At 33.9% G+C, this 17,798-nt stretch overlaps 4 protein-coding genes across 8 annotated transcripts; 2 read left to right on the top strand and 2 right to left on the bottom strand.

Annotated features, from left to right (window-relative positions):
• Positions 1 to 442: 442 nt before the first annotated feature.
• LOC129885773 (F-box/kelch-repeat protein At1g22040) lies at positions 443 to 3,092 on the bottom strand. 4 transcript variants are annotated; one of them, XM_055960183.1, is made up of 2 exons: positions 2,985 to 3,092; positions 443 to 2,185 (listed from the first exon to the last, which is right to left on the bottom strand). In XM_055960183.1, the coding sequence occupies exon 2, from the start codon at positions 2,058 to 2,060 to the stop codon at positions 633 to 635; it is 1,428 nt and encodes a 475-aa protein (XP_055816158.1). In that variant the 5' UTR covers positions 2,061 to 2,185; positions 2,985 to 3,092; the 3' UTR covers positions 443 to 632. The 4 variants fall into 4 exon arrangements, with proteins under 4 accessions (XP_055816158.1, XP_055816157.1, XP_055816160.1 ...); XM_055960182.1 differs by having other exon boundaries at positions 443 to 2,188; XM_055960185.1 differs by lacking the exon at positions 2,985 to 3,092 and adding an exon at positions 2,840 to 2,971.
• A 1,561-nt stretch (positions 3,093 to 4,653) lies between these two features.
• On the top strand, positions 4,654 to 9,621 carry LOC129885774 (uncharacterized). 2 transcript variants are annotated; one of them, XM_055960187.1, is made up of 7 exons: positions 4,654 to 4,701; positions 5,006 to 5,059; positions 5,162 to 5,420; positions 6,614 to 6,749; positions 8,375 to 8,466; positions 9,119 to 9,242; positions 9,318 to 9,621. In XM_055960187.1, exons 2-7 carry the CDS (start codon positions 5,020 to 5,022, stop codon positions 9,402 to 9,404), a joined length of 738 nt encoding a protein of 245 aa, XP_055816162.1. In that variant the 5' UTR covers positions 4,654 to 4,701; positions 5,006 to 5,019; the 3' UTR covers positions 9,405 to 9,621. The 2 variants fall into 2 exon arrangements, with proteins under 2 accessions (XP_055816162.1, XP_055816161.1); XM_055960186.1 differs by lacking the exon at positions 4,654 to 4,701 and having other exon boundaries at positions 4,732 to 5,059.
• Positions 9,622 to 11,302: 1,681 nt separating this feature from the next.
• Positions 11,303 to 13,763, top strand: LOC129884583 (protein SODIUM POTASSIUM ROOT DEFECTIVE 3-like). The gene is made up of 3 exons (XM_055958871.1): positions 11,303 to 12,330; positions 12,447 to 12,522; positions 13,272 to 13,763. The coding sequence occupies exons 1-3, from the start codon at positions 12,010 to 12,012 to the stop codon at positions 13,400 to 13,402; spliced, it is 528 nt and encodes a 175-aa protein (XP_055814846.1). The 5' UTR covers positions 11,303 to 12,009; the 3' UTR covers positions 13,403 to 13,763.
• Positions 13,764 to 15,245: 1,482 nt separating this feature from the next.
• Positions 15,246 to 17,045, bottom strand: LOC129884584 (non-specific lipid transfer protein GPI-anchored 31). The gene is made up of 3 exons (XM_055958872.1): positions 16,620 to 17,045; positions 16,306 to 16,332; positions 15,246 to 15,618 (listed from the first exon to the last, which is right to left on the bottom strand). The coding sequence occupies exons 1-3, from the start codon at positions 16,969 to 16,971 to the stop codon at positions 15,440 to 15,442; spliced, it is 558 nt and encodes a 185-aa protein (XP_055814847.1). The 5' UTR covers positions 16,972 to 17,045; the 3' UTR covers positions 15,246 to 15,439.
• Positions 17,046 to 17,798: the final 753 nt, after the last annotated feature.

Below are 17,798 nucleotides of genomic sequence, written 5' to 3' on the forward strand. Positions count from 1 at the left end.
TTCAATAAATCATCTGTATCATTTAAGGCAAATAGAACAATGATATCGGTATCAGTCAGCCAAAGAAAAACAGTCTTGAGCATGCAATGCAACCACAACCTTATACGCTACCTATTTCTTTCCTTTGTGTTGATTCATAGTTAGATTCCATCCCTGCAAAAGCTATGGAATATTTGGAATATGCATAAGCTGTATGGTGGGTGTGGAATAACCTCTATAAATCTTTCCTCATCTAAGTGGTTAAGCCATCTTTCAAGTAACTCACAACGTACAGATGATTGACAAAAACAGTAACTCATTCACCATATTAGCATACAATCATAAATTCAAGTTTTTTGTTTTTACATTGCCAAATGATGAATCAAGTACCTAATGGATCAACTTTGTTGACCACAAACAAGTACTAATCTATCACCTGTTCCATCAGACATGCACAGAGATCTCAGAACATACTTTAGCCAAATTATATTATATATGTAATATAAATGTTTGGATGCTGCAATATACAGTGTTGCTGTTTCCTCAAGACACAAGCTTCAAGTAAATCATAAAAGTAACTGGTTGTATTAATTGAGGGGAAAAACAGAAAGGCAATATCAAAACAAGGGGAATAGCAACCTTGTGCGAGATAACTATACATCAAGGATTTGGCAGCTAACCAGCTCTACAGATTCACCACTTCTCAAAGCAACAACTCTCCACATATTCGCTTCAGATCCTAAAACCGGTTCTGGAACTTCGTGTAAAATTTTTTGTAAAGAATTTGCTGAGGTTGATGGAGAAGGAACTGAATGATTTTGCCTATCAGCCTGCATGACCATGATATTGTGATTTGCATCTTTAGTGATCACATGGAGCTTTCCAAGAAAACCAGCAAGAAGATAAGGAGACTCTGAATTGTCATTAATAGGTATATCTCCTTCAATCACCTTCCAAGTGTCATCTTGATGATCATAAACTTTTATTCTAGCACTATCTAGAGTACTAGAAGGATCCAATGCATACAGCTCTCCTTCAACAGTGACACTCAACTTTGTTCCTGCCTGCCTAGCAGGCCAGCCATCTCCCATGCCAATTGGCATTTCCATCCATGCATTTGTTTCGGGATCGTAGACCTCTCCTCCAACATCAACAAAAAAAGGCCAGCAATACAAACTTTGAGGAACATATAGTTTACCCCGATAAGATGTCATCCCAGTAGCTATAGGCTTGAGTAGATCAGCTAGAAAAGCAGTGGGTAGCATCTGAGCTTTTGAAAATGGCATGCTTGGGACTTCAGACCAAATACCAGTATGAGGATTAAATACTTCTGCAGATTGAAGGGGAGTAAGTCCCCCACGATCCCGAGTAACACCTCCTACTACATAAAGCTTTCCATTCAAGACACCTGTCTTGCAATAAGCTCTTGCAGTAGACATGGGATTTACTTCATTCCAAGCATTTACAATGGGGTCATACCGCCAGACAGACCTCATGGCTGCAGCTCTGAAGAATCCCCCAAGGGCATAGAGGCATCCATCAACAGCTCCAATAGCACAACCACAAAATGGAACTTGATCCAGAGCACTTCTCCTTCCGAGCCAACCCCTTATGGCATCAGCAATTCTTATACTTGAACCTGCCATGTTCCATGCCCGAAGTCCAGATAAACCACTTGTAGGTTCATTATTGACCGCAATTGCCGGCATTGGTGGCAACCTTTGCCATCTCATGGAGATTGGATCAAAAGCATACCACAAAAACTTATCACCTTCAGTCTTTGTCAAAAGATAGAGCCACTCTTCTGTTGTTCCAAGTTCTTTTCTACACCTATAAAGTTCTGGACTCATAATAGCAGCTTTCCAGCTCTGCGAAACTAATTTTGCATTTAAGTGGTGTATTCTAGGAAGTCTGGCGAGGATTTGAATAGATATCTCATCAGGCAGGCTTGGAATCAATCCTGGGCTATGCTCCCAGAAGCTATCTGATGTCCTTTGTCTTTTGCATGATGCACTTTGGGAGCCCTCAACGAGATCCCCCACATTAGAGTTGTGGTTACTCCGACTCAATATGCTACCCATTAGTCTTTCCCCTTTTATGCTGCAACCTTGATAACCTGCACCCACCAATTCAGTGCATGCCTTCTACTATAATGCCACAAACCCATAAAATCCAGCTAGCGATACACCAATTCAGTGCATGCCTCCTACTAAAAATCCGCAAAACCATAAGATCGAAAAAATCAGCTAGCATCATAAAAGGAAGGGGGGGGGGGGGGGAAAGAAAGAGTGAAAAAGATCAATTGAGACTCAATCCAAACTAGATAGGATCAGTTATATTAATCGTCTATATCCATGGCACTGTATTAAGGCCTAATAATTCCAATAATGAAAGAGGGGAAAAGGCTTAACTCTAGAAAAATTGAAGTTTGGACCTAGTAAGGATAAAACAAAAAAGATAAACCACAAACTGAAAAGTAATTAATTGGAGTAGAGTAACAAGATCTTAAAGAAACGATCTCCTAATCACAGGTGAATTAAATACATACAAGCAGATGAATTGCAAGAAATTGAAATTTCAACATGAAACAACACAAATCTTCACTGATAACACAACAAAACGCAGAAAATTACTAGCAGACATATACTCATCAAATCATCAACAAATTCCTCCATATTTTCACAGCTACCCAATAAACAAAAAAGAACCTAAACAAGTAAAAACCTCAAAATTGAAATTTCACAATAGAGTCCTCCCAAAAGCCCCATGACATTCAAATTGAAAAGGGGTTTAAGGATCCTATCTATACATCAAAACCCATAAAGGAAATCGGAAAATTCCCATAAGAAAGAATTGTTACCTATTCAAAGATGAAGAATAAGTTTAAGGGAAACACTCATCATTTGGGGTTTGCTGATGAGCTTTGAAGGAGGGGTGGGGGTGAATGGGTGGGGGGGTATAAGGACTATAGGGTCCCGAAGGAAAGAAAGCCTCAAAATTGTTACCTTTTCTGTCTTCTCCAGCCATTGCTTCATTGAGACAACGAGTTGTGGTAGTGCTGTTCACCTGTGACAGTCTCTAAGGACAAGAAAATAAGACTAATGAAAAGAAAATATTAGTATTCCATTTCACGTTCACGTCAAGTCAATATATATATATATGAATTATGTATAAATATTTCGATATAATTAAATATTTACCGAAAATTATTATTTTATAAAATGTAATGACCAAAAAATTATTACCCTAATCGTGTGCTTTTCACAAAATATAATTAATTTTTTTTATTTTTCACCCAGTGTCCGGAGCTCGTGGAGCCTCGACTAAATTCGAATCGCTCATTGTAGGGCTCATTCTGAGGTGTCGCTCCCAACAAGATTTTTTTCATACTTAAAATTTGAACCCGAGACCTCGGTTAAAGCAGTCTCACCACTCCACCACAACCCATGTTGTTTAAAGAACAAATCTAAAGAAAATAGATACATGGTTTAATACTAACTTAAAAATTGTTTTAATAATGATAAATTAATTTATTAATTTTGATCTTGAAGTTGCGGAGTGTTAAGTGTTAACCAGTTTGAGATTGAGATAAATTGTTTGATTAAATAGATCCAAAATGACTCATCTTGATCTTCCACCAAGGCTCTCATATTAACTACTATTTGGATATAAAAAATCACTAGTACTAAGTACAAATATTTTCCTCGAAGATGAAGGTAGTATATTAAAGAAAATTGTATGAAGAAATAAAAGACTTGTGGGTAGACTTTTTGTTTCACACATTTTAATTAAAACCTCAAAATATCATTTGCAATTTGCTTCTTGGAAGAAGCTTTACGTTGTTTTTTTAATTATTATTTACTAAGCTGTATATTGTAGAACTTTGCATCATATTTAAGTAAAGAATCCCTTAAAGCTGTTAAAGTTTTACTTTACTAATATAAACAAAGAAGAAGAAAATATGAAATAAAATTGAGTAGAAAACAAAGATGGATTAATGGTTTGGCCGTCCACGTAGTTTGTGTTGGCCTACCTCGTGTTAATCAATTATTTGCGTCTTAATTAGAATTATTAAATCGTTACTTTCAATATTTGCAATATCAATAAATTTGTAGTTCTAGAAATATTTCTACTATATATTGATGATTAGTGCTCCCTTGGTACCGTTCGTCATTAATTAAAATAATGTAATGAAAACGACATACTTTGTTATTCCTGTAATATGGCATTAACATCACAACAACGATGTATATGACTAATATTCAACGTGTTATATGATGACCTCAACCCTTTAGACACTTTTCTGGAAAAAACATGCATATCTCCAAATTTTTAGGTTATTTTTTTCAACCAAACTTTTAGATTTGGCTCCACATATTTACCTAATCAAATGTGGCATTTTTAAATTTTATTTATTAATAATCATGGTGTATGATGTAGTTTGAATGTTTTTTAATTAATTTTATGAATATGTGTCATTTTTCTAAGCAGCAATAGGGACCAAATAACTTTATTTATCAGGATAAATAAGAAAAAAAATACTTAATATTTAATTTAAACTTAATTTGGAGTTTTGCTCTCAGACTTCTTTTTTTGTTTTTAAATATTTTAAAGATGAGAAATTTCAGGTTAAATATTAAAACAAGACAAACAAAATAAAGGAAAAAAATCTTGAAGTAATTTGCTTTTGCACTTCTAAAGGCAAGGCAAATATTTCTACTTGTAAGCTATCGTTCATTTCTTACAAATCATTTGTAAAGTTGCATAAATCATCTTCACACGTGAAATTCAATTGTTTTACACTGAAGTCTTGTGTGATTTAGAGTGATGATTTTAAATTAACATTTGTACATACAATTTGATAGCATGATTTGAAATCTAAATTTTCCACAAAAACTTTTGGACGTTTCCCTTTTATTAATATCTTTCACTCATCTACTACTGGAATAATTTCCCAAAATTTTCATCCCGCCTAATTTCTTTTCGAAAGCTTTGATTCCCAAATTTTCAATCTGTTTGGTATTAGGAGAAGCACCAAAAATGGTTGGAAAACGAAAACCCAGGATTATCAAGAGAAGAGGTAACCCATTTGGCAAGTAGAATGAACAATCATTGCCCTAATTTTTTTTTAAATCTTGAAACCATTACTTAATTTCTTGAGAATCTTTTGTTTTTTCCTCAGTTAAATTCAAAGGAAAATGGAGAATTAAGAAAGCAGTAGGTGTTAAAGACGTAGGGCTTAGTCCACTTGTGAAAAAGTATTGGTTCCAAAGATATGATCTTTTTTTGAGATATGACCAAGGCATTAAGATGGATGAAGAAGGCTGGTTTTCCGTTACGCCGGAGAACATTGCCGTTAGGCATGCCCGCCGCTGTGGCGGCGGTGTCGTCATTGATGGTTTCGCTGGAGTTGGTGGCAATGCTATCCAGTTTGCGACTATGTATGTTGTGTTTCTTGACGAATTCCTTTGTGTTCATTTCTTTTTTCTCTCATCTTTTTTAGCTCTGCATCTAATATACTAAAAACAGAGAATATGGATATTAATCCATTATTTAGTCCATCTTTGCACTGGAATATTTCTCTATGCGTCTCCTGCAGTATACACAAAAATGTGTCTCCATTATATTTGCTTAAGTTACTAATCTTTTGCTTAGCTATTTTCAGATAAATTCATTTGCTGAAACTTTGACTCAAAAAGACTCTTTCCAGTCTCACGGAGATGCAAATCTTATATGGTGATGATTCATAAATACAATACAATGCACTTGCGCTCTTTGACCTACCTGCATCACATGAGTCTTGAAAAACATCTTCTTAAAGTTCTTGACAAGAGTATGGTGCTTGATGGCCCTGAATGGTAGTCTAATGATCTTTAAGGTTCTTAGACTCAAAAAGATGCATTTTGGGCCTGCTTTTGAGTTTTGACTGCATTTTTCTATCTTCAAATTTTCTTGCTTTGTATATATGGCCATTGTTTAAGAGGAGCAAAAAAAGGATTTTCCCTTGCTCCGTTTAATTGGGAATGGGACATTGCCATGTGCAAAAACTGTGTCTGTAAATTGTATATGACTGCATAACCTAAGATATGTTCCTCTTTTTAAGAATTCATATAGTAGATATTGATTGTTTAGAAGTTGAATCCCAAAAGGAATTCTGCTACTATTATTCTTCCAACTCCCCTTGCCACGTTGAGGGCCCATCAACTCACTCCTTCATGGCTCTGCCAAGACTTAAGCTTTCTCAGCCCAGTATCCAACTTCATGTAGGAGCATGTCACAAAATCCAGCAACAGCGATCACCATACCTTATTACCCTTATGTATCACCTTGCAGTTGGATTTGGCCTATTTCTTTTGCCTTGCATGTTGTAAGTTAATAGTTTGTCTTTGGATCAGAACCAAAGAAACCTCATTTCGTACATCAAAAATGAAAGAGTGGGCAATGAATATTTGTATGCCAAACTTGTAGAAATAAACTTTAGCGCGGAAATGTATGTTGAAGCTCATTTATATTGGTTATCCAAAGGATGTGTGGAATTGCATTTTTCTGCTGTGGATCAATCAAGGACTTGTCATTTTGTTTTCTGATGTTTATATTAGTAGTAGTAGACTGATGTCCATGATCTCATACATAGGTGTCATCACGTCATTGCTATTGATATTGATCCTAGAAAGATCGCATTGGCTTTTGAAAATGCAAAGATATATGGTGTTGCAGATCATATTGAATTCATTGTTGGAGACTTTTTCCAATTGGCCCCGTCCTTGAAGGTACAGCTCCTCTCTCCCACCCTCCCTCTCTCTCTCTCTCTCTCTCTCTCTCTCTCTCATATCCTCTCTGTTAGCAGCTATAATTCCTTTATCAAGATAAAGTCAGTAGAAGTGTTAACCTGGATCCTATCCAGTGCTAGTTGCCTTATATAAGTGGTTCATGCTTTCTCTTTGTTAGTATAATCTTCTATCTCTAGCTGCTTTTAGCTTTTAATGATTTTCACATTTGATACGAAGTTCTTGCTTCCTCGATATTAAGATCTTAGAAAGCAAGGGTATGGCTTTCAAGATTTAGCTGATACCAGCATTAAGACTTCTGCATTGTGCAGTTTGGGAATTGTCAAATATGTAAAGCCTTTGACCATGCATAGAGAGAGGCCGTTTTCATGCTTCAGGCTATTTGGTATTTAGATCAATAAACAGTTTTGTTCAGTCTTCATAAACATGATGACTACTGATTTGGAACTCTTGATTTAGAGATCCAAGTAACTGCTGTTTCTAGTTGGCAGTTAATATTTGAATAACAATTTTGGCTATAAATATTGTTCTACAAAAGTGATAAACATGGCTCAGATTAATGAAAGTTTTGATTTCTGGTATCTTTAGATTGTATTTTGTCATGTTAAAGCTTTGAAATTATGTCTGCACCTAGTTTTACAGTTTTGAAAAGAAAAATGATTTAAAGAAGTTTATGTCTAGCAAATCTTGCCGCAGGCAAAAACAAGGTATTTAAGTGGAGTAGGGTAAAGGGGAAGGCCAATTATTCACCGAGTTTCAAAGCATGTGCCTCTTGACACTCGGAGATTTTTGATTATCAAAAGAAGAAAAATTATGTCTATCAAACTGTCTTCTGGAACAGCTGTACAATTGTCGCAAGGCTAAACCTTAAGCTGTGCTGCAAGTTATTGGCACAGCATGGCTTTTGAAAATAGATGACAGAGCATCATGTTTTGTCTAGTGAGGTTATCTATTGTTTTTCTTATGTTATGATATATGGTTCGAGATTCCAGATTTGTCTCTACAAAAGGTTGTTAACTTCCGTCACTTGAAGGAGCCTAAAGTTCAATGAAGTATTGACACCCTCTGCTTATTTATTGCTGGAAGCAGCCTTAAGTTGCATAAAATGATATTACATTGGATGTATACAGTAGTTGCCTTAATCACGTAGACTTTGAGGATAGAGAGTATCCTGTTTAGTAAGTAGCAGCTAAAATTTCTAAATGCAGAATTCTGACCTTTACTAAAGAGCATCTGTTCATCTCCTTAAAGTTTTAAACTGTTTGAGGATTAGACTACTGGATGATAGATTTTACTTCTTGTTATGCTATTGTTCCACTTGTTTTAGAGTAGCGTGAAACTAAAGATGTTAGATCTTGATGGGTTGGATAGCTGCATATTGGATTATCGATTATGTGTTTTGTACCTTCACCAATCATTATGTTCTCAGCAAAGTAATGGTTTTTAGATTTCAAAAAATGAGGCCATTGCAAGGTTTTTTCAGTATTGCATGTCCACGAAATTCAGGAAAACAGAAATATAATGCCCCGTTGAGGAACTCCCACTCAATCCTTGCGATTTTCTTTTGCTGTTTCTCTTCCTAAATGTTGCCATCATCTCTTTACTAGGGGAACGTAGTATTTCTTTCACCACCATGGGGTGGTCCAGCATACAGCACAAAGGAATCTTTTACTCTTGACTTGCTGAAGCCAAAAAATGGGTATGTTCATCATTTGGTAAACTAGTTGTTTCTATGTCACCCTGGTTTATGCTATATGGTAATTACTTTCTTGTGTTGTGTATTAAACCTATCAATCATCATCGGTTGGATTATTTAGTAAATATTATATCTACTCTCTTTCCAGTTTTCACTATGTAAGAATATTTTTCCGTTGTTGACTTTTGGTGTCGCTGACAATCAACTGCATACTTTGGCACTTTTTAACTCCTTTTTCGTTCATATCATTTCCCCTTAGATTAGTCTTAAATTACCTCAAGAACTTTTCTGTAGATGTAAATATTCCAAAAAGGCTGCTACAATTAAAAGGCGGGAATCATTAAGCTATCTAAAGCTTGATCGTCAAGCTTTGACTTATATAAAATTTCCCAGATCCAGAATGCGGTTGAGAAAGTGGGTTTAGGTGGGGAAATGAGGATATAGATGGAGTACATAAGTAATTCGATCTTCAATTTCTGTCAATGGTTTTTAGACCAACTCTTTTATCTCTTGTTCCATCATTAATCTGAGTTTTCATTCCTTATGTTCTGCTCTTGTGTAATTCTATCTATATAGTTCAGATGCACCTTAATTCTGTCTAACAGGATGATCGTGTGCTTTGTTGATGAGACTCTTTAAGTTACTTATTGTGCAGTTATTCATTGTTCCAAGTTGCTCAAAGCATAGCGCCAAATGTCATTATGTACTTGCCTCGTAATGTTGACTTACTTCAAGTTGAAGAGCTTTCTTGGTTGTCTTCTCCCCCCTTGAAAGTCGAGGTAATCTGCTTCTCTTTGTTGTTGAGATAGCATTGTCTGTTAAACAGTTTTACTAGAGCTGGCTTCCTTATGCAGATCGAAGAGAATATACTTCATGGAAGGTTGAAGAGCATAACTGCTTATTTTGGTGACATTGCATTCTCAGACATCAGCATGTTTTAACTCTAACCAGAATCTAACAATATTCCTTGTACTTCCATGTATCTCTTTATCCGTCAAAGTCTTTGTCAATAGAAGAGTATGTACGATGAAAACAAAAATAGAACAGTATGTACATATGAATACTAGTGAGCTCTAGTTGACCCTGCTGTTTAAAAACATCATGTTGCGATGGATTAGCACTGTATAGCTGATTAATGAAGATGAAACTTGAGATTTTCGGCATTGAATTTTGCTGATTAATGAAGACAAAACTGCCGATTTGCTTTCTAGCGGAAAAGGAAAAAAAAGAGTTGGCTCCAATTGTCATTTTAATGACATATTGAAGTCCATAGAAATTCTTCTCCAAATTCTTACCACACTTGAAACATTATTTTGCAAATTCAATAGTAGATTCCTTTTCTCCTGGCTAGAAGATGGAAAGAATGGGCCTAAAGACGGACTCTGGACCTAAGGGGCTGTTTGGTATGAGTTATAAGGGGTGATAGTTCCGGAATAAAATGAAAGGGTTATTTTATCTTGCGTTTGGTTTGGAGTATTAGTTAGTTCTGAAATTATTTATCTCAGATATATGGTGTGATAACTAATCCTACAGGACATCTCATACTTTTTATATTTGGCACTAAGTTGATTCTTCTATGTACATATGTATATGATAGATCAGTTTGAGAGTTTTATTTGTGCCTTTACAAATATCTGAAAGGAAAACGATGTGTCTATTAATCTTAAACCAACCAATAAATGTTGATGAATTTTTAGGCATGGGTTGTTATCACATATAATTTTCATCAGTCTTTAGGACCACCCAAAGGAACTAGTTTTCTGACTTTGGGGGGGGGGGGGGGCTGCAATGCCAGTAACCCCTCAGTAAAGAATGGAAAGTGATGTACTTAATTTTGGTAGAAACAAGTTGCAATAATGTTAGGTATCACTTAATAAATATAATTGCAGCAGCCTTTACTAAAGAGCTACCATGATGAGTAAAAACTCAATACTATGTAATTAAAAGCACTTCAGCTGAGGTGTTGTTATTTACTTAGTTTAGGAGAGAATAAAGTAGATGGAAGAGGTATTACTAGGAAAATATTCCATAACATTAATGAAGAAAAATAATACAATATAGGTAGATGGTTCTACAATTTAATGTGATAGCTAAGTGCAATAGTTAAGCTTTAGTACTTGAGATGAGAGAGTGTGTGTGTGTCTGTGCGCTAAACTACCAAAGGCATGGCAATGGATTAAGAGGGGCAAATAGAGCTTCACATGGCATTGCATAAAAAAAGATAAATTAATGCAATTAGATCAAAAAGGTTGCGGTAGAGTCGTAACTACTACTTCATCAATAATGAAAGGTATCGGGTTCGAGCCATGGGAATGAATATGTCTTTGATAGAGAGCATTTTACCATCTAATTAAAGAGGGGCTTTTCGATGCAAAACTCGATAGGTTCTTTTGAGCCATCGTAATTCTGATCCTTGAGCTTCACCCTCCATTTCTCAATGATGACACATGTCAAATGGAGATCAAGGACTATTTTAATCCGGATTAGTTAGACCGCAAAACTAGTACCCAACACCAAGTTTAGGTTAACATAAAAATAGATAAAATTAATGTAGCTAGAGCTATATTGCTCGGACTCTCCAAAACTATTGTAACACGTGTGTTGTATCGCTAAAAAATACTCTATTTTTGGAAAATCCTAAGTACCCAACAACATTTTTGAAGAGTCCGACCAACATAGGCCTAAAGAATCATTTGATTGCACATATATTTAACTTATATACACATAACATAGTAAAAACATTACAATATTAATATAGTTTAATTTATCGTGGCTGACGATCTATTTTATTTCTCACGTTAATAATCTCATCTCATTTATTATGAACACTTACAACTAATGACAAATTAAAATTTACAAAGAGTCCAAACAAAAAATATTAAACTATCATTAAGTCAAGAAGTTAACCAAATTTATACACAGAAATAGTCTAAAGAATCAAAGCTTGAACTGAATTGAGATTAGCACTTTGGTACTTTACTATCTTTGGCTCCATTAACAGGAATCCCTCAATCTCTGACTTTGAAAACTTCAGCTCCAACTCTGAAACCACTGATGAGTTCAGTTGTACTCTAGTACAGTTTTTCCTCAAAATCTTGACCCTTCTGTTATCATTTGACCATCCAAATTCAAAGCTTATTATATAGTATTCAATAATAAATCTGTTTCTACTAATCATAATCATAATCATAATCATAATATTAAAAGTGAGAATAATTTTTCCCCCTCATATCCAAACATAGTAATAAACATTTGATGGTACCCTAATAAATATAGCACTCTAACCTACCTTCTATAATAAATTATATTACAATAACAATATAATAGCTCTTTACATTATTAGTTACATATTATATAAGTTGAATTTATTGTAAAAATAGTGTGGAGTATATATGCTACTCTGCGACTAGCAAGCCCCACTGGTTGCTAAGTTAATAAAGAGTAGCATTTCTTCTCCACTCTCTTCACTTCATTTTGGCCATCTTTTAAATAGTACCATATATCTTTCACAACTTTGTCCCTAAAAGAAAATATAGCTAAGGAAAAATGAACTACAAGAAATTAGGAGGATACAGAAAGATGAGAGGATTTATTTGCCAGCCTCAAGTGTCAACTGCAGTGTGCTTGAGTTGTGATTCAAGGTCAGTTGTTGTCCCTGCAGCGCGACGTAGAATGTCGATGGAAGAACATACAAAATTAATTAACAAATGTACTAGGTTAGGGGATGTACCTCGTACACTTGATTCTATTCCTATAAGTAAGACATCAAGAAATGTTGTTGCTGCTGCTAGTTCCTCTGTTTTGACAATCTCTAAGAGAAGTCAAGAAAATGGTTCCAAAATTGTTCCTTCAGATAACTCTTTCCAGGTTACAATTTTATATTCAAAAATATGATCTTAAATCTATTTTAATATTTTTGCTAATTGAAAAAAATATATTTTCTAGTGTTTACGGTGGTGGCATATATTTATTTATTTATGCAGGTTATTGTGATGAGAGTGTCACTTCATTGTCAAGGCTGTGCTGGTAAAGTCAAGAAACATCTCTCCAAGATGGAAGGTACATTACATATTTCTATTTCATCTTTGAGAAATTTAGATATTATAATTCAGGAAAAAAAAGTTTTTTTTTTTTTTTTTGTGGGGGGGGGGGGGGGGGGGGGGGGTAATCAATTATGTCATGAAGAAAGATCACGGGTCAATGAGTGGTCACAAGACTTACCATGATACATTGTGGAAAAAGTTGCACAAAATTTGCATGCCAAAGTTTTGGTTTTATGTGGAGAAATTATTGTTTTCATTATTTTAAATCAATATCATTATTATTACATTATTCTATTACTCCTATCTTAGTCTTCAGATTGATTACTGTTATTGTTTCTTTTACTTGAGTTACCCTTCATTTTTTTTGTCAGTACTTTTCTTTTTTTAAGTGGTTTCACACGATTCTAACTTTTATATTTGTCAAAATAATTTTATCATACATTTTTTTTGACCGAGAGTCTATCAGAAATAATCTTTTTATACCATAAATATAAGGGTAAAGGTCACATTGGGTATGTTGTTGTTGTTGATCATGATCTTAAATAGAGCCTAGATGTGATGATTAATATAGCCAACTCTAATTTACGTAGGATGAGACGCAATTATTGTAATATTTTATTATTATGAGCTATCATATCAAATAATGATAAAGATTCATAATAAATCTTAATCCATCAAAGGATTAAGGTTTCATGATTATACCTTTTGCATTACCTTCAAAACTGATCTGCCCAAATCTTAATTATATATTTCTTGAATGAGCAGGGGTGACATCTTTCAGCATAGACTTGGATAGCCAAAGGGTAACAGTGATGGGACACGTGTCACCAGTTGGTGTGTTGGAAAGCATATCAAAAGTGAAAAGAGCTGAATTTTGGCCCCTAAATAGTTGTTGAAGAAGAGAAATGGCCATTACCTAAAAGTGACCAAACAATATTGTTGTTGATTTACATGAACAAGAAAGAGAGAGACTTATTAAAGAAATAGCCAAAAAGAAACCTCAAAAAGACAAAAAGTGTTTTTGGCATTTGGTTTCTATTTAGGTAGAGTTCTGTTTTAAATCCTATGGTCCCTTCATCCATGAAAAAAGGCCTGGTGTGCAAAAATTGTTAAAACTCTCATCATGTGAACAATGCCAGTACTGATGCTGATTTCTTTGTCCCATTTATACCTTGAGCCTTTTTATTGTTTCCTATTATTAGGAAGGGAGAAAAAAAAACATCTTAATTGATTAAACCTGATAAATGTTTTCTAATATGATAATTTATCTAGTCATAGTTCAATCCGTTCAACTCTTAATAATTTTTTTTGCTTGTTTTTTTAATTATATAACTTATCACTAAGCAAAAATATTTAAATGTTTTTGACAAGATTTCTTAGGAGTGTTTTGGAGTACTACACACTAAGTGAAATTAGTCTAACTAGCTTTTAGATGGATTGAACTTAAATGAGTCAAGATAGAATAAGTTAACAAATAAGCGGGTAATTAATCAAATTGGACGAGTCATATTTTCATAAATTAATTTTGACAGGTACATCACTTTGTCTGGTCACTAACAGGAGTCCGGTTTACATATTAGACCAGTTGTCCATGGGCTGTTTTCTGCAGTTTATGGGCTTTGTTAGAAGTACTTTATGAGCCATATGTTGACCAAAAAAGTTTGAACAAATGAAAAAGCTTCTGTAATTTATAGGCTTTAGATATTAAGATTTTATTATAAATATTTTACAAATGTTCAGCGAAAAAAAAATGTTATTACTATAGATGATAAATATTTTTTCTTGTAGCATATTTATGTAAGTTTCCCAATTCTAAACTCTTCATTCTTCATTCTTTCCTTGACTGCTAGCTAAGCAAGGCCTCCTTTCTATCTTAAAAAAACATTTGTTTGGACTTATAATATAATCTCATTTGTAACATGCCTAAGATTTTACAGCTAATTTATCTACTTAATGCATACTTGAGAATATGTGTAAAAGTTGATTTGGTATATTAAGGGAAGTTATGTCTTTACCAATGCTTATCCATATGAAAATATACCATTTATTGCTAATATCATACACCCTATAATACAGAATAATGTGTATAACTTATATACTTGTACTCCCTCGGTTCCAATTTAGATGATGTTTGACTTGACACGAACTTTAAAAAGGAGATTTTAAAAATTTATAGTCTAAAACAAGTGAGAGATATTAGTATGGTGAAATAAACATTTTAAAATTGAATCGTTACTAACTATAACTAAAAAGTAAAATATAAGCAGACTTCTTTTGGCCTTAGTCCTGTGTAACTGCCAAGCCCCAAACATGAAAAAAAGTATCCTGACATTATGATACATACTTCAGTGAAACGTACAGTCACCAGACCTTTAAATGTTGTGAATAAAGAAAAGGAACAGTATACTTTTGCTGGTACATGAAAAGGCCAAGATAAATAATTTACCAAAATTCACTGGCAAACATAAGGAACAGACTATAAAAGTTTGTAAGAATCCTACACAAGAAGAAAAAAGGAACTAAATTTTCACCATAACATGTTGCTAAAAATAAAGGACAAGTCAATAGAAGAAATAAAATTCCAGCATAAATTAACCAACTAAAGAGTAGTAAAAACAACTCCATTAACCTACTGTATATTGCTATAGGTGTGCAATTTACTTGTATATTTGTAGAACTAGTTTATTGGAGGGCAATAATGTAATGAAAATTGAAACCCAATTTAACTGGAGGAAGAAGTAAAGATTTGACAAAAAAAATATCATCCAAATAAGAAGGCTCATCACAAAACAAAGTGATCCCTATTTACGTGGTCTCACAAAATTACCTACCACTACTATAAATAAAATTAGAGTACATCAACTATGTAAAGTTTAATGACAAAACATCACGACAACAAATCTGTGCTGCTCGATCTCCCGCAAAACGTGTGATTAGAACCAACAGAAAAATGCAACCACTACGGTCAGACCCAATTGCCCAAAAGATAGAGCTGCAAGTGTAGTAGAATCGGAACCTCCAGGAGCTGGCACCGGAGCGACCTCACTCCCTCCCTCAGCTGTGGTTGGGGCAACTGCCGGCATGGTTGGTGATCCAGCAATTGGAGAAAGAGCTGCATCAGCAAATTAAACAACTAAATCCAATACCATCTATATAGTCAAAATCAATTTTGTAAACAAATGGATCTTGAGCCTAACTTAACCCCAAACACTAACTCAAAGGGAAGATGGAACTTTTTCATTTTTCAACATCTAGACAGGAAAAACGCAACATTCTTATGGTTTCAGATCCACGAGTTAATTAAGTTTATAGTACACATCCTCATAAGAAAAAGAGCAAATAGTAATCAAATTAACATTTTTGATAAGAGAAGTAAAATTCACTTAGCTTCTACCTGAAGAACTTTTTAGGAAGATTAAAACTGGTAGAAGACTTCAAAAGGATGGTAAAGTTGTGCATACACACCACCCTCCCAGACCCCACGTGTGGATATGTTGTTATTCAGGATATCTTAGTTAAGCATGATAGTAAAATTAATATACTGATTGCATTACGTCAATTCTGTTATTTCAGTTTATTTTGTTTCAGAACAAAATAAAAAAAATTACTGACGCAGCTAATTTAGCTCAGTCAATTGCAATTTGCAGGGTATTCAACTAGAGGTCAAGATCTAGGAATTATACACCTTAAGTATTTTAAGAATGTAATACGATATTTAAACCAATTTTAAAGTAAACAAATTGAACAAACCGACATAAAAAGGAACTTAAAATACTATAAACACTAGATCTGTACGTACCGGGAGCAGCTCCAGTGTCAGTGCTCACTGTCCAAATACAAAACAAACAAATTAGTAAATTAAATACCAATTAATACATCAAATTACATAGTAGAATTACTCTTAATGATTATTTTATTCAGCAGAAACAGAGCATGTGGTAAGGAAAATGCTTTTGCGAAAGATATTAGTACCAATTTAACTTCTAAATGAGATAATTTTCATCGAATGACTTATTTTAAAGTCCACCTGTTTTTAACAGTATTTCTTTTTGTGTCCAGTCAAGCTACCTCGTATAAATTGAAACAGAAGCAATGTTTATAAGGAAAACTCACATCCACAGTTGCTAACAGAAGGAGCAGAGACATGGCAAGCAGCAGGAAGAGCCATAGCTTTAGTGACATTAAGAACAACACCCAACTGAGCACTGTTTTTAAAACCCTCACAAAGGCACTCAGCATCAGTTTTCAACACCATTTTAAGGCCTGAACAGCAAGTACCTTCGGGTTTTTTCTCTGTACTTCCATTTGTAACAAAAGACAAACAGTCAGCCAAGTTTAGTACTAAGTTGTTGCAGTCTACTGCCGGAGCAGGGGCCGAGCGAGATGCTGATTCTACACTCGTGGAAGAAAAGGCACATATTGCAATAAGGCAAAATAGAACGAATGAGTTCATTTTGGAAGCCATATTTTGAGAAAGAAAAAAGGTGAGAGTTGTGAGGGAGGAGTGGAGAGTTTTGGGAACTTTTCTGTTTTTGAGTTGCAGAATGCAGATGAAAGGTTGGAATGAGGTATAAATGGAGTAAAAGGAGAATGGGGCAGGTAAAGAGTCGGGTCGGGTTGGCTATGACTATATTTACATCAATTTATGTGCCCCGATTAAAATTTTAACACTCAAAATTCTAAATTATGACTGTGAATTTGAAGAAAAAGTTTTAAATTTTTAGGCATTAACATAAAAGCTCTTTTATAATTTAGCATTATCTGATATTTATGCTTTTTATTTTGAATGAACATAAATAAATACTTACTATGTATAAAATTCACAAGAAGACGCACACACAATATTATATTAAAAAAATATATTTATTTATTCAATTTTACATAAGTTTAAATGTATATCTATGCATATTCAATGCTAAAAAATAAATTATTAGCTAAAAATCAAGTTAAAAAACACGTTTAGTTATTATGTCAAATTTATATATTTAAAAATTATATAAAAATATTATAAATTATAGTTATTAATAACTTTTAAAAAAATTAAAAATAATTTTAATTAAAAAATAATTAATTTTTAAAATTCCAACCATAGCACATAAATATTGCTTAAGAAATAAACATGAAAGGACACATGGTGGAGAATCCTGAATTAATGTGTCTTTCTTATGCTGAACCCTATTAAATGTCATCTCTTTTCTACCGTATATTTTATTTTTTGGTGTTGCCTTTTCTTTTAATACCCTTTTAAACAAAGTTGTCGAGCTAGTTTACTTTAATATTTATTTCCCCATT

The sequence above is a fragment of the Solanum dulcamara genome, chromosome 4 (assembly GCF_947179165.1).
Source record: "Solanum dulcamara chromosome 4, daSolDulc1.2, whole genome shotgun sequence".
NCBI lineage: Eukaryota > Viridiplantae > Streptophyta > Magnoliopsida > Solanales > Solanaceae > Solanum > Solanum dulcamara.

What these genes read in the sequence shown, in the direction of transcription:
- LOC129884584 (XM_055958872.1), bottom strand. Translation starts at nt 16,971, where the DNA reads ATGGCTTCCAAAATGAACTCATTCGTTCTATTTTGCCTTATTGCAATA. An exon ending in TTCTGTTAGCAACTGTGGAT is followed by an intron (nt 16,333 to 16,619) that starts GTGAGTTTTCCT and finishes GTATTTGGACAG; the next exon opens with TGAGCACTGACACTGGAGCT. An exon ending in TGACACTGGAGCTGCTCCCG is followed by an intron (nt 15,619 to 16,305) that starts GTACGTACAGAT and finishes TTGCTGATGCAG; the next exon opens with CTCTTTCTCCAATTGCTGGA.
- LOC129885774 (XM_055960187.1), top strand. Translation starts at nt 5,020, where the DNA reads ATGGTTGGAAAACGAAAACCCAGGATTATCAAGAGAAGAG. An exon ending in CAGGATTATCAAGAGAAGAG is followed by an intron (nt 5,060 to 5,161) that starts GTAACCCATTTG and finishes TTTTTTCCTCAG; the next exon opens with TTAAATTCAAAGGAAAATGG. An exon ending in TTGCTGAAGCCAAAAAATGG is followed by an intron (nt 8,467 to 9,118) that starts GTATGTTCATCA and finishes CTTATTGTGCAG; the next exon opens with TTATTCATTGTTCCAAGTTG.
- LOC129884583 (XM_055958871.1), top strand. Translation starts at nt 12,010, where the DNA reads ATGAACTACAAGAAATTAGGAGGATACAGAAAGATGAGAGGATTTATT. An exon ending in CTTCAGATAACTCTTTCCAG is followed by an intron (nt 12,331 to 12,446) that starts GTTACAATTTTA and finishes TTATTTATGCAG; the next exon opens with GTTATTGTGATGAGAGTGTC. An exon ending in ACATCTCTCCAAGATGGAAG is followed by an intron (nt 12,523 to 13,271) that starts GTACATTACATA and finishes TTGAATGAGCAG; the next exon opens with GGGTGACATCTTTCAGCATA.
- LOC129885773 (XM_055960183.1), bottom strand. Translation starts at nt 2,060, where the DNA reads ATGGGTAGCATATTGAGTCGGAGTAACCACAACTCTAATGTGGGGGAT.